The sequence below is a fragment of the Peromyscus leucopus genome, chromosome 14, assembly GCF_004664715.2.
Source record: "Peromyscus leucopus breed LL Stock chromosome 14, UCI_PerLeu_2.1, whole genome shotgun sequence".
In the NCBI taxonomy this organism is placed as follows: Eukaryota; Metazoa; Chordata; class Mammalia; order Rodentia; family Cricetidae; genus Peromyscus; species Peromyscus leucopus.
The window spans coordinates 20662087-20686162 of record NC_051075.1 but is presented as its reverse complement, the minus strand read 5'-3'; the positions used below and the strand labels follow the sequence as shown (position 1 = coordinate 20686162).

At 39.1% G+C, this 24076-nt stretch overlaps 1 protein-coding gene and 1 non-coding gene across 2 annotated transcripts in view; both read left to right on the top strand.

Annotated features, from left to right (window-relative positions):
* Positions 1–24076, top strand: part of Strn3 (striatin 3) — an 88473-nt gene that overhangs the window by 29495 nt on the left and 34902 nt on the right. Inside the window, 6 exon segments of the mRNA XM_028869674.2 lie at positions 6022–6125; positions 6492–6565; positions 11279–11360; positions 16817–16990; positions 19033–19159; positions 20724–20865. Of these exon segments, the coding sequence (XP_028725507.1) occupies positions 6022–6125; positions 6492–6565; positions 11279–11360; positions 16817–16990; positions 19033–19159; positions 20724–20865 (703 nt within the window).
* Positions 877–983, top strand: LOC114693423. Its single transcript, XR_003734545.1, has one exon. It is a non-coding gene; the product is annotated as a U6 spliceosomal RNA (small nuclear RNA).

Genomic DNA, 24076 nt, shown 5'->3' with positions numbered 1-24076 from the left:
ACATATACTGTGTGTATGGGAGAGGGGGAGAGTATTCCCTTTCTGTGTCACCGTGTCACTTGACTATCCTGAAATTATTTACAACTGAACCTTGTTTTAGTAAAGGGCACTTGGAAAGGGAGACAAGTAATTGTGAATCAAGTTTAGACTGATGCTGCTTGAATCAATATGTTTTTGTTTTTTTCCTGGTTTTTCGAGATAGGGTTTTTCTGTGTACCTTTGGAACCTGTCCTGGATCTCGCTCTGTAGCCCAGGCTGGCCTCGAACTCACAGATATCTGCCTGCCTCTGACTCCCGAGTGCTGGGATTAAAGGCTTGCGCCACCACCGCCCGGCAATATTGAAAGTTCTATGCTGGTGACCTCTAGTGGTTGTTGTCAAACATCAGCAAACACTAAATAATTGTATGATAATCAGATGTTTAATGTTGAATAAATCTAAGAGATACATAAAACACGGTTCCAGATATTGAAAATCAGCAACAAGGTTGGGTTATGCTGAGTTATTAGCTAAAATTGGGTAGATGAAAGTAAGTTTTTGCCTTAGTAATATGTATTTAATAATGAATTGCAGGTTAACTACTTCCCTTTCTACTTTTCTGTTTGTTTGCTTGTTTGAGACAGAGTATCTCTGTGTAGCCCTGGCTGTCCAGGAACTCTGTGAATCAGGCTGGTCTCGAACTTAGTTCTGGAATTAACAGGCATGCACTACTCTATCTGTCTTACCTTGATACTTTTTAGATGAGAGTTGTTAAAAGCATCAGTTGGGGGTTGGGGATTTTAGAGCGCTTGCCTAGCAAGCACAAGGCCCTGGGTTCAGTCCTCAGCTCCGGGGGGGGGGGGGGGCATTAGTTGACTTCATCAATTTAAAAAAAAAAGCGCTCGCTTCAGCAGCACATATACTAAAATTGGAACGATACAGAGAAGATTAGCATGGCCCCTGCGCAAGGATGACACGCAAATTCGTGAAGCGTCCCCCCCCTCAAAAAAAAATGAATTTTCCTGGTGCTCAAAAAATGTTTTCCTGTTGGATGTAGCTCAGTGGAGTACTTACCTAGCAAATGAGAGGCCTTGGAGTCAAACCTCAGCACTCCAGGTAGAAGGAATGGGAAGCCTACCTTCACTGGAGCAACCACACCATTCCATTGTAGGACGCCCTTCCCCCACTTTTAGCTGGTTGAGATAGGTCTTGGTACTTTAGGAAGCCTGGAATTCAACATGTGGTTCGGGCCAGCTGAACTCAAAAATCTCCTGCCTGTAAGAATTAGGAACTATACAAGACTGGGCCGGATGGTGTACACCTTTAAAAACCCAAGCACCCTGAGTTTGAGGGTAGCCAGGTCTAGATAGAGAGTTCTAGACAAGGCAGGGATATGTAGTGAGACAGTACCTCCAAAGAAATGAACAGAAAAAGTTGCAGATTGCATGGGCATGAGGTACATAAGACATAATTGTAGAGCACCGTGGGTGGTATTGACATTGTTGACTATGAAAGTCTTGGTGCATGGACACGGGTGTGTTTGTATCCTAATTCATTTCACCAGTGAAAGTGCAAGGTTTTCACATCCTTGGTTAATTCCTAAATATCTTATCCTTGAAAAAATACTGTGTGAGTGTTAATGTGTGAGTGCCCAAGCCACATGCATGCTCTTGCATATAGAGGCCTGAGGTTGAAGTTGGGAGTTTTTCTCAGAGGCTCTCCACTTGATTCATTGAGGCGGGTCTTTGAATTGTACCTGGAGCTAGTTTGTTCAGGGGACCTACTGTCTCTGCTTCCCTCTATACTAGAATTACGGGTGGGTGACCAACCCCAGTCCAGCTTTTGCTTAGGCTATTTCCTACATTGTATTTATTTGGTGTGTGTGCCTGCACATATATTTGTGTGTGCATATGGAGATCAGAGGACAACTTATTGGAGTCAACTCTCTCCTGCCATATGAGTGCCAGGGATCAAAATTACTTGGCAGCTAGTGCCTTTATCAGCTGAGTCATTTTCCTGTTTTATATCTTTGTCTTAAAACATTACATTATTTTTATTTATGTGCATGTATGTGTCTGTTTACATGTGTGTATGCCCTGTGTGAGTACAGGTGGCTATGGAGGCCAGATTGTCTGGAGCTAGAGTTAGCTGCCATGTGGGTGCTGAGAATTGAACCCAGGTCCTCTGTAAGAACTGCAAATGCTCTTAACTGCTGAGCCGCCTCTCTTGCCTCTGTTAAGCACTTTTAAAGCGATCATTTCCATCCCTAGTGTTTTGTGCTACCATCTTTTATAAAGTATATGGTCTTCGTTATTAGTTTGTGGGCTTTCTGTTTAGCTTCACTGGAACATTTTCCTGCCCCTGTATTGATTAGTGTCTTCTAATTTTTAGGGTTGCTTTTTCTTTTATTTGGGTACATGTTTTAATTTCTATAGATTGTTATTATATCTTTACATCTGTCTTTAAAACCCAAAGTCTCTCAACTCTGTTCCTGTAGAATAAAAAATACATTTTATACTTCCTTACGCTAAGAGAGAAGAACCAGAGCACAGTCAAAGCACAACCAAGTCCAACAGTGTATACTCAGTGTCGGACACTGGGCACTCAGGATCGATCTTCTGGGCTACAAGGGGTTGGGTAGCTCTACTTCCTGTGCTTTACCCTGTACAGCACACAGCTTGTATTCGAGGTTCAGGCTAGCTCCACCCCACCACTGTCTTTGGTGATTATCCCATAGTGCTGATGTCCCAAATGCTGGGATCTCTGCTGCCCCTCTCCTGACCTCTCTTCAGGGACTTTGACCTGGCTACATGGTATCAGAACCTCAGCTTTCCCCCATGACCCCCTCAGTCCTGGGGCTGCTTCTACAGCTGAGGCTGTATCATTACCAGTAGCTTTTCCTGGCCCCTCATAGTGCCAAGCCTCAGTTGTACTTCATGACCATACTTTTAAAACCATTCCCACAACACCAAGTTCAGCTGCCAGCGTGAGGGACATACAGCTTTGGCCCTCTCTGCACTCAGAGTATGCTGACCCGAGGAAACACTTCCCAGACGATTCCAACTCAGTGTTGCTGCTTGCTTTATATATAGCTGGTTTTTAGCTTCAGCAGATCAGAACCCAGATTCCAGTTTTTTTTTTTTTTTTAGGCAGAGTTTCTCCATTTGGTCCTGGCTGTCCTGGAACTCACTCTGTAGACTAGGCTCAGAGATCCACCTGCCTCTGCCTCCTGAGTGCTGGGATTAAAGGAGTGTGCCACCACCACCTGGCAAGATTTTTGTATTTCTTTTTGAGATGGTTTCTCTACATAGCCCTGGCTGTTCAGAACTCACTGTGTAGGCCAATCCTCCTGCCTCCCAAGTGCTGGGATTAAAGATTAGTGCCATCATGCCCGGCTGAACCCATATTCTTAATGCAAACTATTCAATGGTCCTGACAGAACCTTTAAGGGACTCGGAGCTTGCCTCTGAAACTTGACAAGCCTTGCCTCACCTCCACTCTGTGCTGCTTTCACCGCTGTTTTCTAAGTTCCTACAATAGCTTAGTAAGCTGTGAACACTCAATTTTCTAGCCCAAAGCCTCTGGACAACCCTCCGCAGAACATGGTCAGGTCTGTCACAGCAGTACCCCACTGCTAGTGCCAGCTTCTGTGTCTTAGGGTTTCTGTTCTGTGGTGAAACACCAGGATAAAAAGCAACTTGAGGAAAGGGCTTATTTATCTAACAACTGTCAGGGTCACAATTCATCAGTGAGTTAAGTCAGGGCAGGAACCTGAAGCAGAAGCCACGGAGGAATGCTTATTAATGGCTTACTCCCCCGTCTGTCTTCCTCAGTTTGCTTTCTTGGACACCGCAGGACCACCTGCCCAGGGGAGGCACCACTCCCAGTGGGCTGGGTCCTCTCACATTACCATTATGAAGAAAATGCCCTGCAGACTTGCCTATAGTCAGTCCGATGGAGGCCTTGACTCAGTTGAGGTTCCACTTCACAGAGCCCTTCTAGCTTTGTCAAGGTGACAAAAACCCAACCAGTGTCAGGGCTATTCTGGCAGCTAAAGTCCTTTGTAAATTTTGTTTTATTTTTGTAAAGGTTTATTCTCTCTCTCTCTCTCTCTCTCTCTCTCTCTCTCTCTCTCTCTCTCTCTGTATGTATGTATGTATGTATGTATGTATGTATGTGTATGTACCTGCCTACAGTAGTCAGAGGAGGGTGTAGGGTTCCCTGGAGCTGGAGTTGAAGGCTGTTGTGAGCTTTTTATCTCTTCTACACCACTACCAACACCATGGATGGGTGCCAAGACCAAACTCTGGTCATCTGCAGAAGCAGCAAGCACTCTTAACCACTGAGTCATCCTTTTATTTATACCCATATACAGACATACATTTGATGGGCTTGATAGTCTGTTTTCTCTTTCAATGCCATTATTAAATTGCTGGATTGTGTATGGAAATCTCGTACATTAATAGGTACCTTTGGGTTTTGATGCCATCCTAATGTTTTGGTTTTTGTTTTCTCAGACAGTTTCACTGTAGCTTTTAATTTTGCTTCTGCCTTCTTAGTTCTGGGATTTCAGGCATGAGTTACCACCTCTGATTTGTAAATTTGTTTTTTGAGGTTACGTTTAAGTGTTTGTTTGCAGAAGTAATGGTAAAATTGTGACCTCTAAGTAACTGGAAGTCCTTTATACTTTACTAAGTGCTAAATCTGTTATTTATTTGGTCAAATGTAACCTTTACACTTTCAAGTGGGAATAAAACTAATAAATACTTGGTACTACCAGCTCATAAAGTCATCAACATAGGAGGACATGAAGCAATTAAGAAAACATTAGCCGGGCGTGGTGGCGCACGCCTTTAATCCCAGCACTTGGGAGGCAGAGGCAGGCGGATCTTTGTGAGTTCGAGGCCAGCCTGGGCTACCAAGTGAGCTCCAGGAAAAAGGCGCAAAGCTACACAGAGAAACCCTGTCTTGAAAAAACCAAAAAAAAAAAAAAGAAAACATTATAAGGCCTGGGGAGGTGCTTGTCTTGCAAGCATGAGGACCTTCATTTAAAGAAAGAAAGCCATGTGGGGTTGGAGCAATGGCTGAGTGATTAAGAGCACCAGCTGCTCTTCAGAGGGCCAGGGTTCAACCCCTCAGTACCTACTGTAAGGATTATGTCCTTAATTACATCACTAGCCTGCGACAAAGACGGCGTCCCAGCCTAAAAAGCGGGCGTGCCCTCTCTTGTGCACTCTGTCCTTCCATACTCTCCCCCCTCCGAGTGGTCTTGGTCGGTCTCTCTCTCTCTCCCTCCCCTTCTCCTTCTCCCCCCCTCTCCCCCTCCCCCTCCCACTCCTTTCCTCTCCCAATAAAGCTCTAGAAAGGGATCCATGGCTCACGTCACCTTCACCGATACATCCAGCACTCTCTTCTGTTGGCATGGCTGCTGCAGGCAGCAACCAGCCATGAGTGCTGCCACTTAACCAACACCTACGTGATAACTCATCACCGTCTCCAGCCCCAGGAATCTGATTCCCACTCCATAGGCACTGTATGCCTATAGTACACAGACATACACGCAGGCAAAACACTTGTACAAACATAGTAATGATTCTTTTTAGTTTTTTTGAGACACAGTCTCACTATATGGCTCTGGCTGTCTTGGAACTCACTATGTAGACAAGGTTAGCCTTGAACTCAAAGAGATCTGCCTGCCTCTGCTTCCAAAGTTCTGGGATTAAAGGCTTGTTCCACCACACCTAGCAGATTTTTTTTTAAACTATGCTAATTTTTATCCATAAAATTTCTTCCAGGTTATGTAAAGATTTAACATTAATATTATTAGAGGCCCTAAAGAATTATAAGAAAATGGTCCATTTGTGGTTATCTTTATTTTCAAAGAGGATTATGTTATCTAATAGAAAGTCTAGTTGGTCATTTCTATACATTTTAAGTCTTGAGGTCCTGCATAAAAAAATGTTGCAGTTGCATTTATTTTTCCTATTTGATTCACTGTGGCTGGTTAAGGAAAAATGAAATGAATGTATCTTAATGTTTTTAGGCACGGATCGCATTTTTACAAGGAGAAAGGAAAGGTCAAGAGAATTTGAAGAAGGATTTAGTGAGAAGAATAAAGATGTTAGAGTATGCATTAAAACAAGAAAGGTATGTCGAGTTCATTCCTTAGTGACTAGAACAGAGCAGTGTCATCCTCATTTACATCAGTGTTTACAGCTTTAGTGAAAGCGTTTTCACCTTTTACTTTGTGTATGGGAAAAGAATCAGAAGTAGAAGTAATAGAGCTTGCTAAATATTTTGGATGTTTTCTATCTCTAAAGATCAGGAGAAATTTATCTTTTCACATATGTATATTTGTTACTTGGATAATTTTTCTTCTTTAATAGTACATTTTCAGTGTTTTTAGCAAAAAAACTGGAAAAAAAGGGGACACATTGCTTTGTTATTAGAGTAATGCATTAGTACTCAGTTGTAGAAAAATAATTATTCTTTTATCAATTGTTAAATTTTCAGGGCAAAGTATCACAAATTAAAATATGGCACAGAACTGAACCAAGGTGATTTGAAAATGCCAACCTTTGAATCAGGTAAATGTTACTCTTTTTTTTTTTTTAAATCTCATTTTTATGTAACAGACATACTCTTTATCCTAATTTTAATTTTATAGCATTAGATGAATAGATGAATGATTATTAAAAAGTGTGAAATTTGATGAAAGATTTATTTATTTATTTATTTATTTATTTATTTATTTATTTATTTATTTATTTATTTATTGTGTATACAGCATATATGACTGCAGGCCAGAAGAGGGCACCAGACCTCATTACAGATGGTTGTGAGCCACCATGTGGTTGCTGGGAATTGAACTCAGGACCTCTGGAAGAGCAGTCAGTGCTCTTAACCTCTGAGCCATCTCTCCAGCCCCCTGATGAAAGAATTTTTAAATATGTATTTGTGTGTGTGTGTGTGTGTGTGTGTGTGTGTGTGTGTGTGTGTTATGTGTGTGTGTATGAGCATTCTTGTATGTGCACATAAGTGCTGGTATCCACAGAGTACAGAAGAGGGCATCAAATTCCCTGGAAGTGATATTAAAGGCAGTTATGAGTTACCCAGTGTGGGTCCTGAGAATTGAACTTGGACCCTCTGCAAGATTGCTATGGAATCTCTCCAGCCCCTGGTGAAAGTACTAAACAAATAAAATTTTGCTTCTCAATCCTGAGATTACTTATCCTATTCTCTCCAAAGTGAAACCTATATAAAATTGTGAGTACATTTTTGCTAGGAATTAAAATCAAAACATGCTAAAGTAACTTTTTTTCTACCTGTAAGCAATTTTTATCCCTCATGTGAGCTTAATTAATGTATATTCACACATACATATGTGTATATCTGCATGTATATACATGTGTTTATATCTGGTTAGGCATGGTGGTACATGCTATGAACCCTAGCACTGTAGAGGCAAAGGCAGGCAGATCTGAATTTAGTACCATCCTGGTCTGCAGAGTGAGCTCCAGGACAGTTAGGGCTACATAATGAGCGCCAACCCTCCCCAGTGTGTTTTTACATTTATGTCTTTATTTTGTGTGTGTGTGTGTGTGTGGGTGTCAGAGGACCACTTTGGGGGATTACTTCTGAACTTCTCTCGTGTGTTTTGGGTGAATCTGGCTCAAGTTGTTTGATTTGGCAGTAAGCATCAACTCAAGCTTAATTTTTAATACTTAAAATATCCTTTTATCTGGAGAAGTTCTAAATAGTTCATTATAGTCCTAAGATAGTAGAAATTTGGCTAAATTTGGAATTTATGGTTAGCCAGTTTAAAAATTTAGAGTAGGAAAATTATCTCCAATTTTCCTTCTTCTTTGTAAAGTAGTAAATATGAGAGTAATAGTTAATAAATATGTAGCCTAGAGCGGATTGGATATAGGAAAGAGCTAAATTTAGTTTTAGGAGTTCATCTAACTGTATAGAATCTAAAAGAATGAAGAATGTTTGGACATAAGCAGACTGTGGGAATCATATTAGCAATTTTTTTATTTCTTGAGTATCTGGAACTTGGTTACCCCAATTTTCCCCCCTTATTTTAAGGCAGGGTTTGTGCATTCCAGGCTTTCCTTCAACTCTATACATATCAGTGGATGACCTGAACACCTGATCCTTCTGTATCCACCTTCAGAATGCTGGAATTACAGACAGGGACAAGCATGTCTAATTTTATGTAGACATTTTTGACAGTGTAGTCAAATTGGAGTAGCTTGCTTCTAAGGCAGCCAAATTTTTTTTTTTATTTTAATATGAAAATTTTTTCCTTGTAGTTTACTTCTGCTCTTAAAGTCAATGTGTGTAATAAGAAAATAAAACTTTGTAGGTATTAGTAAATTTTTAAAAATACCGGTTGGAGTTTGGGTCAATAGTAAGTACTACCCACTTGACAGAAGCAGACCATAAATACCACCCGAATTGATTATTTTTGGGTCATCCCTGCTTTGACTTTTAACAGCAGAACCTTTTATTTTATCTTCAAGTTGTTGTGAATTGAGATCAAGATGGCATTCATGTTCTTGAGTGGTTCTAAAGGCTCATTCTCATTCTAGAAAACACTATCATATTTTCCTTTATTAGAGAGTGAGAATAAGAATGGGAATGGTAGTGTTTGCCTAGGATCTCACCAGTGAAGGGTAGAGGTCAGAGGGTCAGGAACTTGGTAGTTCACCACTTAAAATGCAGGTATGGGGTCCCTACGGCTTATATGAGAATGCCCTTAGTGTAATTATAGTGAAAATCTAGAAGCATCTAGAATGTCCATCAGCATTAACATGGATAAATATGATACATTAGCAGGTAAATGCTGTTTAGCAATGAGTAAGTTAACTACAGCTAAACTTACCAATGTGAGGGGTCAAGTTCGTAAAATTGAAAATTGGTATAAATCATTTCTGCTATTCACAAATTAAGGTTTTAACGTTGAGATAGTGTTAATACTGTCTTAGAATTAGCTAGTAAGTGGTTGGAGGGACAATTTCTAGGATGCTAGTGTTTGTTGAGCTAGGCACTGATTGTTTGCGCAGAAATCCATTAAGTTGTGTGCTTATAATGTACTTCAGAGTTTATAATTGTCATAGTGAAAGAATGAAAACTCGGGCTGGAGAGATGGCTCAGCGGTTAAGAGCACTGCTTGTTCTTCCAGAGGTCCTGAGTTCAATTCCCAGCAACCACATGGTGGCTCACAACCATCTGTAATGAGATCTGGTGCCCTCTTCTGGCCTGCAAAGATATGTGCAGACAGAACACTGTATACATAATAAATAAATAAATATTTTTTTAAAAAAAGAATGAAAACTCATTTCAACATGAGGGGGCTGGTTAAATAGGTATATATGTTGCGTAAAATACTATGTAATTTTTTTGGTAGTGGTGATGATGGTAAAGATCAAACCTAGGCTTCTGCATTATATGCTAAGTGTTTTATCACCATAGTATACCCCCAACTTGATGTAATTATTTTAAAGTGATGCTAATGTGTCTTTCTTGGAGTATAATAAAATAGATACATTGGCTCCTATTAGTTATGTATATATTTTCAAGTAGAAAATACAGAATGAGAAATTCAAATACTAAAAGTTGTTAACTTTTGGTGATTGGCAGTCATATTTTTAAAAATGTTTTTGTCTCCAGTTGTTATTGAGAAAAATAAAAGTAGATACTATCATTATTAAGTAATTACTTCTAGAAATTAGAGACTTACTTGTTTGAAGGAAGAATGAGAACATAATGATGAGTTGTTACGGCTAGAGAAGTAGTGGCTACAAGAGATACTATAATTATTGCCAGTAGGTACCAAGTGACTCTGAGTGGTCTGGGAGCTTAATAATTGAGAATTAGTCTGAATCGCAATACGGGATGGGGAGGGGGATTTTTTCAAGCACTTCTCTTCATAGTACATTTATTTGGATAATGAGAATCTGTGTGGTGATAATAGTTTTACTGTAGGGATAGTTTTTTAAAGCTTAATTCAACTGAAATGATAACTATTTACTAAACATGTTTAATTCAGTGGTAGGGATTTAGTGGTAGTGGATTTAGGGTTTTGTACAAGTAAAGAATGCCACTTTACTTAAACCTGTGGTTTCTTTCTTTCTTTTTTCCCCTCTCTTTTGTAAATGTAAACACTTTAAATAAAATAATGGCTCTTTACCTGTTGTATATACTGTTTTCTGAGTTGAGTATCGTGACACATACCTTTTAATCCCAGCATTTAGGAGGCCTAAATAGGATCAATTTGATGCCAGCCTGGCCTATATAGCATAGTAAGGCTCTATCTCAGTAAGCAAACAAAATTCCCCAAAGTAGTAATAAACCCACTTTCTGTTTTTGTGTGTATAAAAGATATTTTTTACTAAGCTATAGATTGTAAGGGCTCAGTGGAGTGAGGAGATAAGTATTCACTTTTGGATGTCTGCCAGAGAAGTCTGTCTCTGGGACTTGGATTCTGAGTTCCTCATCTAGGCTCTTTAAACAGAAAACTTTGACTAGGTAGAATGAGCTACCTATGGATTTGCCATTCACCATAAATAGGTCTTTATACTTCTTCTGGACCTGTTTAGGATTCAGCTTGGAGACGTTGAGAATCTGCTGGGCATCCTGGAAGCTAAGGCCCAGGAAGTAGCTGCAGACTAATGCTTGGCACGTCCCAAGAATAAGTGGTTGCCTGGATGGCTGCAAACTACTGCCTAGGGCCTAAGAAAAGGCTCTACCCACCACCGCTACCCATCACAGTGATCTGTGTTAGAGACTCTTCAACAGCCTGGTTAACTAGCCCCACTGGACCCTTGGTTTAGTTACTTTCTAAAAAGTAAAGTCTGCGATGGAGACATAATGTCTACTGATATAAATTCAAAATGAAGCATGTCTATATATATACCGACTGACAAACATACATATACACACATACATACATATATATATATATATCCAGTATATAATTGTTGATTTTGAGTAGCATATATAATATACCTTTTTAATCTTAAAGTATTTGACACAGCAAAATTCTATTTTATTTTGAAGCCCAGGCATTTTTAATTTTTTAATCTTAAAGCACATTTGAGGTCATTTGATATTTAAATCAGGTAGAGTTTTGAGTTATTGAACAAACATTAAAGGAATGACCTGTAGTAAATCTTTTAACTTTTTTCCTGTCTTATGTAAAATATTTTCATGTGTAAATTTATTTCTGAAAAAACTGAACTCTATAATAAGTTGAAATAATGTATGTAAAACTTCCCCTCCTTAATTTCCAGAGGAAACCAAAGACTCAGAGGCTCCTACACCACCTCAGAATAGCCAGCTAACGTGGAAACAAGGCAGACAGCTGTTGAGACAGTGAGTAATGATTTCAACTTTAAATCAAGTCAATTTATAAGTATAAAACTTGCTTTAATTTACTGTATGGTTTTCATAGTGCTGCTTTTAAAAAATCCATTTGTAAGGCTGAGTGTGGTGGCACACGCATTTAACCCCAGCACTGGGAAGGCCGAGGCAGGCCTGATTTACAAAGTAAGTTGCAGGACAGCCAGGGCTACACAGAGAAACTCTGTCTCAAAAACAAACAAACAAAAGCAAAGATCATTGTGTGTGTATGGGCGTGAGGCCACAGCTGCTTGTGGAGATCAGAGGACAGCTTTCAGCAGTTGGCTCTCTCCTTTCATCTTTGGGTCACAGGGATGGAACTCAGGTCATCAGGCTTGGCTGTAGGTAACTTTACCCACTCAGCTGTTATTAAAGAAAGCTATTTTCCTCTAGCTTCAGGATAACTCCCCCTTCCCTCTCCCTCCTCCCCTTCTCTCCCTCCTCCTTTCCCTTTTCCTCCCTGCCTCTTTCTCCCTCTCCCTCCCCCCTCTCTTTCTCCCTCCCTCTCCCTCCTCCCCTCCTCCCCCCCCATTTGCTTGCTATGTATATATAACATATAGATAGATAATTCACTGTGTGTATGTGTGGTGCCTTTAGAGGCCAATAGAGGGCACTGGATTCCACCTTGTGAGTGCTTAGGAACTCAACCCAGGACCTCTGCAAGAGCAGCAAGTGCTTTTAATCACTGAGATGTCTCTCTAGACCTTAGTGAAACTTTTGAGGACCCCTTTTGATGGCTTGTTTAATGATGTACTAGAGATAACTCTATGGCAAATCCTGTCTTTTTATCTAGTGGTTGGTTTTCTTTCTTTCTTTTTTTTTTTTTTTTGTTTTTCGAGACAGGGTTTCTCCGTGTAGCTTTGCGCCTCTCCTGGTACTCACTCTGCTGGGATTAAAGGCGTGCGCCACCACTGCCCGGCTGGTTTTCTTTTTTTTTTTTCGAGACAGGGTTTCTCTGTGTAGCTTTGCGCCTTTCCTGGAACTCACTTGGTAGCCCAGGCTGGCCTCGAACTCACAGAGATCCGCCTGGCTCTGCCTCCCGAGTGCTGGGATTAAAGGCATGCGCCACCACCGCCCGGCTTTTTTTTTTTTTTTTTTTTTTTTTTTTTTTTAAACATTTTCTTTTTTTTTTTTTGGCTGGTTTTCTTATAGTTGGAAATTTTACTATTTATATCCTGCTGATAACCCTGGTGTATAGTCGGATCCTTTATCTTGTTGTCAGTACATAACTACTGTACTTCTGTCTGAGCAGAACTGCAGTCGCGGTTTTTGTTTGTTTGTTTGGTTGGTTGGTTGGTTGGTTTTTTGAAAGAGTATTTCTCTTTGTAGTACTGGCTGTCCTGGATCTCACTCTGTAGTCCAGGCTGGCCTCAAACTCAGAGATCCACCTGCCTCTGCTTCCTGAGTGCTGGGACTAAAGACTTGTGCCATCACTGCCTGAATGTATTCTTTCCTTCACTCCAGTTTCTGGGTTATTTGCCACTTGATAGTAGTACTAGGCTTTTTCTTTTGGGTCACCAACCAGCTCTCAAATCATGACACAGAGACTTTTTATTAGTTTTGAATGCTTGGCCTAGCTTAGACTTGTTTCTGGCTGGCTCTTTTAACTTAAATTAACCCATTTCTCTTTGTCTACCTTTTGCCGCGGGCTTGTTACCTTTCTTTCTTCTGAACGTCTTACTTTCACTGCGTCTCCCGTCTCCCTTGTCTCCCTTGGCTGGCGGCTGCCTGGCTTCTGCCCCCAGGCATTCCCCTTGTTCTCTCCTCCTCTTGTTTTTCCTTCTCTCCCCATACCCCCAGCCTAGTTGTCTCCTCCTCTTTATTCTCTCTGCCTGCTAGCCCTGCCTATCCTTTCTCTGCCTAGCTCTGTGTTACACCAATCAGGTACCTTAGGCAGCCAAAGCAAAATGGTTTTTCATAATTAAACAAATGAGACATAAACAAAACTAACACACCCTTACACAGTTAAAGTAATAGTCTGCAGCATAAACTGACGTAACATGTCTTTGCCTAGTTAAAATACTAGTCTACATCATTTGATCAGACGTTTAAGCCCTTCGCCATTTCATTGTCCTCCTTGTCTCCTCTACTTGTGGCTGCTTTATTTGTGTCCTTGCTTTGCCTTCAACCATGATGCATCATCTTTTTTAGTATCTTTTTATCACTGGTTGCCCACTGGTCAGTCTCACCAGAGTATGGATAAATTACAACCTTAGTTCAGTCTTACTTTTTGATCTGGAAATCTCATTAACTCATGGAGAAAAACAGCAGAATCAGTGGACAGCATAACTGTTAGCTTACATCCACCTTGTACAGAGGACCTCTCTCTACCCCATTCTCCATGGCCATTCCATTTGCCACAGTCCAGCCGCAGCTGGGGTTCAGGTCCTAAGGTGGGGCAGGGGCGTCACGTGTGTTGGACGACCACCAGATGAGTTTTACACGAGTGGCTGGCCCGAATAGCTCCGCTCTTCATGATTTATACATCGAAGACAAGCATGTTTTCCCTCACTGACAAACAAGTTTTTCCATCCTCTAATGTTAAGCTCTGGCAAAAACAAGTATGTCAAATATGTTTGCTCCCAACTTTTACTTCAAAACATCTTTAAACCAAAACAACGCTTATCATTTTGTTAGCTTGGCCAGATATTAAGCCCGGTAAATCTTGTTTTTATAAAACTAAAAGGTGATTGACATAGGCACACATTTTCAAGAACAATAATCTCATTCAAAACATACTTACAGAAATAGGGTGATATGCTTCCAATCCTATCAGCACTGAATTAGAACAGCTCACTGGGACTGAAGACAGCAGGCATCCCCAGACAAGAAACCTGAGAAGCATTAGCTCCCAAAGAATTTTAGGGAAAGATATTCAAGGAAAAAAATAGGGTTTCCAGGAATGATCATATCTGTCCCTTGCATGATTGACAAAATAATACTAAAACTGCCAAGAGACTCACTGGTCAGTCATTACAAGAGAGAAGAGAGTGTTCTTTCAACTTTTTTACTTTTCTTTCTGGAATCTGTTTAAGCTTCTTATTTGTTACCTAGTTTCTAGATTCTTGTAAATGACTAGAACCTGAACTAAGAACAGTTTTGATGGGAAAGGGCACTAGAATAACTAGGAGAGTTGAAGGGAACACTCCATGATAGGTGTCAAGTCAGGGAGCTTTGGAGAACTTGCAGAGAAAGTCCCAGGACCCAGTCTTAATCTCTGTCTGGTTGTCTACTTCTCTGTATTAGTTTGATTCTCTTCTTCTGAAGAAAAACTCCTTGTTTCCCCATGTGACAGCTCCCTACCTCCATTTCCGAGAAGGGTTTGAAATGGCCTAACTTAAGCAATGATTCAGCCATTCCTATCCAGGTTGTGGAAGACTCTGGCAGTTAATTTAGGCCCAAGTTTAGAGACTGGGTAAGGAAAGAAATTGTTTCCACCACATGTAGATTGCGTTGTTTAGAATAAAGAGTGGGGATGGCTGCAGGGAGATCTTTATTTCTCTCAAATGCTCATCTCATCACCTGCATTCATGTTGTCTCTGCTTTGCTTTACCCTTTATTTTTAGAGCCAAACTCTTTTGAAACAAGGTTGTTGTGTGGTACCCAAGACTTGCCTTGCACTCTTGGTCCTGGCACTTTTTCTGGATAGTTTATCTCTGTAGTCTTTATTCTTGTTCCTTGCTTTGCCTCTTGAATGCTGGGATTTCAGGAGTAAATCACCATACTTGCCCTAATCTTTTTGTTTAATTGCATTTATTTGTGCATCAAAAAGGTGGTATTGCTTATTTTGCTCATTTTTATTTTCCTTTTTTTTTTTTTGTTTGCTTGCTTGTTTGCTTTATTGCTATTCTAATCATTCTTCCTGTTATTAGCTTTCCCCTATTTTGGTTGTTTACTAGGAGTATTTAAACATAAATTTTGAAAAAATGTGTACATATTTATGCCTGATTGTTTGTATGTATACCACGTGCATACAGTGCTGTTGGGGCCCAAAGAGGGTGTCAGATCCCCTGGAACTGGAGATCTAGGTTGATTGTGAGGCATTTGACTGAGGTGTAGGAAGCTGAACCCAGGTCCTCTTCAAGAGCAGCAAGTGCACTTAGCCACAAGCCATCCCTCCAGCCTCAAGATTTCTTTCTCATCCTTCATTAACTCTTAAATATTTTCAGGTAAAATTAAATTCACAGCCTATTATCTACATATCACCATCTATCTCCTTTCCAATCTCATTGGATCCTAGGTTAAGTACTTGGCTTAGATAAGAGGACTTTGAAAACCACAGAACCAGAGAAATGCTCTAGAATCTGAGATCCTTGAAGGGGATTAGTCCGTTGATGAATCCCTGGCTGAGAACCTAGCATGGTACTATTCTGTGGTTCAGATCTACTGATTATCTCCCATACCTTGGATATTTAAAAAACATGTATGTGTGCATATATGTGTGTGTGTATAAATTCACATATCTATTTAAAAGACATATGTGTGTCTGGATAAAGGCATGCCTTTATATATGTGTGTGTGTATTTCAAAATCTTTTTAAAAGGTATTGATATAATTGGCTCCTAATTAGAGGTGTAGTTTATCAGAGGTATCCTTCCTTCCTTCCTTCCTTCCTTCCTCCCTTCCTTCCTTCCTTCCTCCCTCCCTCCCTCCCTCCCTCCCTCCTTCCTTCTCTCCCCTCCCCTCTTCTTTCTCTTCCCCTTTTCCCCTTCTTTTTCCTATTTCCTTTTCCTTTCCTTTCTTGCTTTTTCAAGACAGGGTTTCTATTCCTAGCTACCCTGGAATTCCTCTGTAGACCAGGCTGGCCACAATTCACAGATCTGCCTGCCTCTGCGTTCTGAGTACTGGGATTAAAGTTGTGTGCCACTAGACCCCACCCTACTTCATTTTTTTTTTTTTTTAAGATTTTATGTGTGTGAGTGTTTTGTCTGGATGTATGCATGTGTACCACATGCATGCTGGGTGCCCACATAGGTCAGAACAGGGTGTTAGATACCTTGGAAACTGGGTTGTGGGCCACCATGTGAGCATTATCTCTAACATGTGTATTTCAGTTTTGACTAACAGTTGACATCATTCTCTTAGAACTGAAATTAGTCTATAGTGGAGCTATTGAGACAATGAAAAAGTATTTGTATGATTGTGGAGTTTTCTGAAAATAATATGATTTGAAGGTGGCAGGTGTTAACAGTGTGTTGAGTTTTCTTTAATTAATTAATTATTTTTATTTTACTTGCATTGGTGTTTTGCCTACATGTATGTGTGTGAGGGTGTCAGATCTTGGAGTTACAGATGGTTGTTAGCTGCCATGTGGGTGCTCGGAATTGAACCCAGGACCTCTGAAAGAGCCGTCAGTGACTCTTAACCATTGAGCCATCTCTCCAGCCCTCAGTATGTTGAATTTTAATGTTTAATTTTTCTTTTCATAGGTATCTTCAGGAAGTAGGATATACAGATACAATATTAGATGTACGATCTCAACGGGTAAGGTCATTACTTGGACTGTCTAATTCAGAACCAAATGGATCTGTAGAAGCAAAGAATTTAGAACAGATCCTGAATGGTGGTGAATCTCCTAAACAAAAAGGACAAGAAATCAAAAGGTAAGGTTTATATTTGTAGATGAACATTGTTTAGCTTATGGATATCAAAGTCAGTGGTGCGGCAGAAATTTTCATTGTGAATCTCATTTTTAGCTAGATTTTAGTACTTGTTAGACATTAAATGACTGTTTTTTTGACTACATGAGTAGTTTTGAAATACTTAAAAATATTTGAACAAATTAAAGATACTTTTTTTAACATAAGAAATCTGTAAAATGGGTTGGTGTCTCTTGGGTCTTGGAACCCTGACTAGGGGTGGTTAGGGAATGAACAAATTACAGACATTAGACACATACACACAGGAAAGCTGGGGTGGCTGCCTGGGCTCTCTGATGGAGAAGGGCAGCATCCAGGAAGCTTAGCATGCTTATCATATACAATTGGACAAGGAAGTGTGTGTGTGTGGGGGTTATGGTATGCGGCTGAATCAAGGAGGCACATTTAGCTCATCTGGGTAGGAACAGTCTCTCCAGGCCATAAGTATCTGGGATAGGGGTTAGAAAGCTACTATGTGCATTCACACACACACACTATCAACATTTGCAGTTGGATCTGAGGAAGGCTTTGCTACTCCATGGGGCTAAGACTTTGGTTGGCCTATAATTCAGAGCTTCCTTCCTCTGCCTCTCAAGCACTGGGATCAAAGGCACACCAAGCCTGCCCCTTCATGTCAACAACACACATTCTCACTCAGGGCCTCCTCTGCTCCCCACAGATTGGTATCTCTTACGAATATATGTTTCATAATTTTTTTAAAAGACTTATTTTATTATGTATACAGTGTTCTGTCTGCATGCCAAATCTCATTACAGATGGTTGTGAGCCACCATGTGGTTGCTGGGAATTGAACTCAGGACCTCTGGAAGAGCAGGCAGTGCTCTTAACCACTGAGCCATCTCTCCATCCCCATGTTTCATAATTTTAAATATGGGCAGATTTAATAAATTTAGCTTTTGTGTTTCACTGTTTAGTCTTCAAACATTTAGGCTAAAGTATAAGAGGTCACAAAAAAATTGCTAAGTTGCTTGTTCTGGTATTTTTGAGAAATGATAACATGTTTGATTGTCTAAACTTAGTAGATTGTTTCTCTTTTTAAAGACTTTATTTTATTATTATTATTATTATTATTATTATTATTATTTTGGTTTTTCGAGATAGGGTTTCTCTGTATAGCTTTGCGCCTTTTCCTGGAACTCACTTGGTAGCCCAGGCTGGCCTTGAACTCACAGAGATCCATCCGCCTGGCTCTGCCTCCTGAGTGCTGGGATTAAAGGCATGCGCCACCACCACCCGGCAAGACTTAATTTTAATTATATTTGTGTGTGTGTGTGTGTGTGTGTGGTGGGAGATGATGTACATGTAAATGTTGGTGTATATAGATGCCCAAAGAAGGCATTATAATCTCCTAGAGCTAGAGTTTCCTACTGCTGTGAGCCACCCGATGTGGGTGTTGGGATCCAAACTCGGGTCCCTTGAAAGATCTCTTACTTGTACTTTTACCTGCAGAGCCATTTCCAGGCTCCAGATTTTATTTTCTGGTAGCATTTACCTAAGATGTTTTAGACAGACTGCTGTGGATGAACTCATTAAATACAGAACAATGCTTATTTTAATTGTAGAGCATAAATAATCTTTAAAAAATATTCTACAACAAACATTTTAGGCAATATCTTATAGTTATGTTGTCTTGAACCAGGAGTGAAGGCCCAAGCGTGCTGGTAGGAGGATCAGGAATTCAAAGTTATTTTCAGCTACATGATGAGTTGAGATTAATCTAAACTATGTTAAGATCCTGTCTCACAGCAACAAAAAATTAGGTTGTGTTTGAATTGCAACAGTTACCTACAAGTAGTTTTAAACTAGGAATTAGAAGGGTCAGGATGTGGCTCGGCAATTGAACACTTGTCTAGCAAGTATTCTTCTGACGTCCTGGGTTCAATTCCTAGTACCACTAATAAGGAAAAATATTAAAATAGGATGCAGGAAGAAATATTAGAGTCAGTCACTGAAATAGTTGGAATCATCTTTTTCTTTTCCTACAGGCCCTCTGGTGATGTTCTTGAGACATTCAATTTCTTAGAAAATGCTGATGACAGCGATGAAGAAGAAAATGACATGATTGAGGGCATCCCAGAAGGAAAAGACAAACTTCGGATCAGTAAGCACAAAGTAGGAGAGTTACATGATTTTCTGTCTAGAGTAATGTGAACAGAAGTTTTTAGGTGTCCCTTGAAAGGTTTATATTGCCAGCTACTACTGCATTATGTACAGATGCAGGAATTATGATTTCATGTACTAATCACTAAATGGCTGAGAAAAGGTGTTTTTAAAGTATTTGTCCAGTGGTTTGAAACTTTTTAAAAAGAAATGGCACCCTTTTCAATCCTGCCACGATTTGGAGTCACATTGAAGTTTATCCTAACAGTATCATCCGAGCTTGGGTAACGGACTGATACATGGGTTGTAAATATGTGCCAACATTCTGATTATTTGCTAAGGATTACTTTTACTAATACTCTAAGAAATGGACTTAATGTATTTTAATAGTGAATGAGGAGTTAGCTCTACAGGACCAAAAGTAGAATATGCCCCATTTGTAAGCATCAGAGAAGTATTTCAGTATTCAGTATTTCTTGTGTGTGTGTGGATGTGGGTGTGTGTTTTAAAAACCAAGGCCTGAGGTTGTATGTTGAAGTATTTGACCAGTATGCACCAATTCCACAGTGTAGCCTCAGCACCACATAAACTAGATGTTGTAGTGCAGTGCTTGAGAGGTGAGGCTGTCCTCAGCTAGATAGAGACTTTGAGTCATTTGGCTTCTCCATACCCTGTCTATCCAAAAAAGATTAACAAACAAAAAAAGTGAATCAATTCAATTGTGGCACTTTGAGGTTTTACAATAATATGGGAAAAATGAAAATATTTTGGTTTCAACCTTTCTCCAGCTTTTCATATGTGTGATGTACTTTGTTGGATGCATAGAGTTTTATTTTTTAAACTTACTGTGTGTTATAGAGTGTGTATTTGCCACAGCACAAGAAAGTGAGGACAATTTCGTGGAGTCAGTTTTCTTCTTCCACCTTTATGTAGTTTATGAGGATAAAACTCAGGTCATTAGGCAGGCATTTTTTTCCTGCTGAGTCATCTCAAAAACCTGAGATGTTGTTTGTTCTGGTAGGTAGGTAGGTTGCTTTTATTATCTGTTGCACAACCAATATAAGTTTATTGGTTCTTATTGTTCAGCCAATTCAAAATAACTTACTAGGATGCAGGTGAGTAGGTGATTTTTTTTTTTAAAAGCAGGAATCATCTGTGAACTTACTATAATTAAAAAAAAAAATTTTTTTGTTTTTCGAGACAGGGTTTCTCTGTGAGCTTTGCACCTTTCCTGGAGCTCACTTAGTAGCCCAGGCTGGCCTCGAAGTCACAGAGATCCGCCTGGCTCTGCCTCCCAAGTTCTGGGATTATTGCGTGCGCCACCACCACCCAGCAAGAAAACTCTTAAGGAGTAAAACATTGGCCTTTTCGCTTGGGTCACATCTTACAAGTGATCTTCATACAACAGTGTTGAACTGTTCATCTAGGGCATAGTTTGAGATTTGTGAATCATGTGGGAAAAGTACAGGTGTGGCTATGAATAATTTCATAGTAGTACTGTTAGGTGAAACTGTGAAAGGTCCTCTTTAAAATGTCGGATGAAAAGTACTCATTCCTGGCTGTTTTCTCTTTACAGATAGGGAATGAAGGTTTAGCTGCGGACTTAACTGATGACCCTGATACTGAGGAAGCACTCAAAGAGTTCGACTTTTTAGTAACTGCAGAGGATGGTGAAGGGGCTGGCGAAGCACGGAGTTCAGGGGACGGTACAGAATGGGGTAAGGGGCCAGAGAAGCTGGGTGGGAGGAGATGTAGCCTTTCACTGTGTGTGGGGTCTGCGTGTCTGCGTGTGTGGGACAGGGAAATGGAGAGCAAGAAGTGCTGTTGGGAATGTGAGCTGTTTGGTCCTCATTTATTAGATTTTGGCACTTCAGAAGTTGATCTTGACTAAGTGTTTTGTTGATTTATAAATTTATTTTTCCCCTCAAACAGATGTTTTTTAAAACAAGAATTATTTATTTTTATTCATACCCGCCATTTAATTTTAGGTAATCAAGGCTTTACGAGAATTTAACCTCCTCGTATGCCCATATGATGTTACCTGTCTTAATTCTAGGTAGGACTAAATTATTAATTCTGACTTATAGCTCTAATAATGAGCAAGATTTAGTGAGGGTATTACACTTATTGCATATAATATTCTGTGTACAAATGTGAGGGCCTAAACTTTGAAAGTGATATATAAAGCTAATAGTAGACAACGTTTAATCAAATGAAAGAAAAGTTCTATCAGTAGTTAAAAACCCTATTCATATACATGCAAAAATATTTCAAAGTAATAGCTTAAAATGTGTTTTTCCCATTAATATGTTTATTTAATCATTATTTAATGTTATCTGGTAAAGGTGATAGAACTCAAAGTGTGTTTATAGAGCTTCTTCTGGAGGTTAGTTTAATACACTTAAAAAGATTTATCACTAGTTTTTTGTTTGTTTGTTTGTTTTTTTCAATCACTCTGGTGTTAGAAAAACACACTTGGACTGGGCATGCACATGCCTTTAATCCCAGCACCCAGGACACAGAAGCAAGCAAGTCGATGAGTTCAAGGCCAGCCTGGGAGTTCCAGGACAGCCAGGGCTACACAGAGAAACCCTGTCATTACTAACCAAAAAAGAAAAAGAAAAACAATTTTTTTTTTTTTTAAATATGTTGGGGCTCGGGGATGGCTCAGTGGTTAATAGCATTTACCTTTCTGAGGAACAGAGTTTGGCTCCTAGCATTTAAGTTGGTGACAGCCACCTGTAACTCCCATCTCCAGGGATGTTCTCATTCTTAGCTCAAAGCATCATTTTTTTTTTTTTAAAGATTTATTTATTTATCATGTATACAGAAGAGGGCGCCAGATCTCATTACAGATGGTTGTGAGCCACCATGTGGTTGCTGGGAATTGAACTCAGGACCTCTGGAAGAACAGTCGGTGCTCTTAACCTCTGAGCCATCTCTCCAGCCCTCAAAGCATCATTTTTAAATTTACTTCAAAGTGGATATAAAAGGGGCACGTTCACTGAAAATATAAACTCCACAGTTACTGTTTGGACTTTTTCCATATGTGTATTTTCTTGAAATGGCTATATTTTAGGAGATTGCTTGTTTATAGGAAAAACAGTAAAAAAAAAAAAAAATCTGTAGCTCATTAAATCTTGGACTATATTTTCCCTGTAACTTAAAAAGTACTGGTTATTTTTTTTTCTGAAAATTTTAGTGATGTAAAAATAGAAATTATACAAATATTTTATAGCATAAGTATATTTTAGAGACCATAAATAAATGTCAGATATAAAGTTAGAAATCACCTACAATATTATAGATGTCATGGTTAACATTAAGTACATGAATATTTATACACACAATCTATTTATTTAATTAAGAGTTTGTTGAACATCTGTTTAGCTAAATCTTGGCACACAACCATTTGTTTTCTTTATCTAAAGTTACTAGAATTTTAACATGTTTGACATAACAAAACATCTCAAATTTAGTTTGTGTGACGTGAGATTATTTCTTTAATAATGTTATATGGAAATGATTAGTCCTTTGTTCAGAGACTTTTGGCTGTAAAGTAGAGTTTTAAAGAGGACTTGATCTGTGAGTGACAACTTCCTTATCACTACCTGACCTTTATTTCCTTTTTAAATGGAAATAACCAAAGACGACAGAAATTTTGAGCATGTTAAATTCTTGGTGATCCAAGTAGTTTTGGTATAGAAGCACAAAGGATATATGCAGTGTTTCTAAAACTCATCTGTTCGACAGCTGTTGTGTTCATTTTTTTCTGAAACTAAGAGAATGCGTGCAAAAAACACTGCCTTTATTTTTAATTTATTTACTCAAGTTTTTAATGGTTTTTAAATGGGAAGGTTTTTAGGTTGAAATTAAAGAGTCTTAAACATATTCCAGAATCTTGTTATCTTATGAAACCACTGCTTTTAAAAGAAGCTTTTAGGTCTTGTTCAAACACTGTTATTTAATTAGATAATATAGTTCAATTTTATGTTCTTCACATAATTACAAGTATTAGCTGGTATGTCATTATTTGCCTTTTTCTTAGATCTGTGGCATTTTAAGAATATTCACTTACTTTCTTCAACTCTTTGAAACTATGATCTCTGAACTTTTTAGGATTACAAAATATAATTAATATCTGAATATTGGTATTTACAAACAAGGCATAAAGTGTTATTATTTTCACAAAGTGAAATTAGTTAAAAACTTATGCCATGGTTAATATGTTTGTATAATTCTGCTTTGGTAATCAGAATTACCATAATGGAATTTCATAGTTTTGTGGTTTCACGTTGTTTGGAGTCAACTTTTTTGTGCATGTTTGTGTTTTCTTTTAGGGAAAAAAAAAAAAGGTTCCCATAATTGATTCAACTTCATTTCTTGGTATTCCCCACCCCTAGATTTTTAAAACAGGATTAATATGTAGAAGATTATCCTGCCTCTTCCCTTTTGCTCTTACCTATTTCTTATAAGCAGTATCAAATCATCTGTTACTTACCAGGCAAGTTCCAGGATGTTTTTGTGCACATATGCATCCACCAACCTTTCCTTTGCACTGCCTTAGTTTACTTTTGCTTTCTAGACTTGAGGTTATCTTGCAAGTAATACTTGTTTTGTTGTTGTTGTTGTTGTTTTCTTTGCTTTTCACTCCACTCTTTGCTACTGTACTTACAGCAATCCACAGCTTCATTCTTGCTACACAGGACTTTCAGAAAACTGGTCATTTTAATTAGTTTTTTTCTTTTGTAAGAGTTTGTGCCACTTAAGTCTTAAGGTTTTGTTTTGTTTCTTTAATCTGTGGTTGTAAAACGTGTTTCTTTTAAGATGTGTTAATTTGTCTTAATGTAAGTAATTGCCAACAGGAATCAGTAGTTTTATTAAGATGACTGTATGAGCTGGTCTAGAGGTGCAAACCTATAACCACAG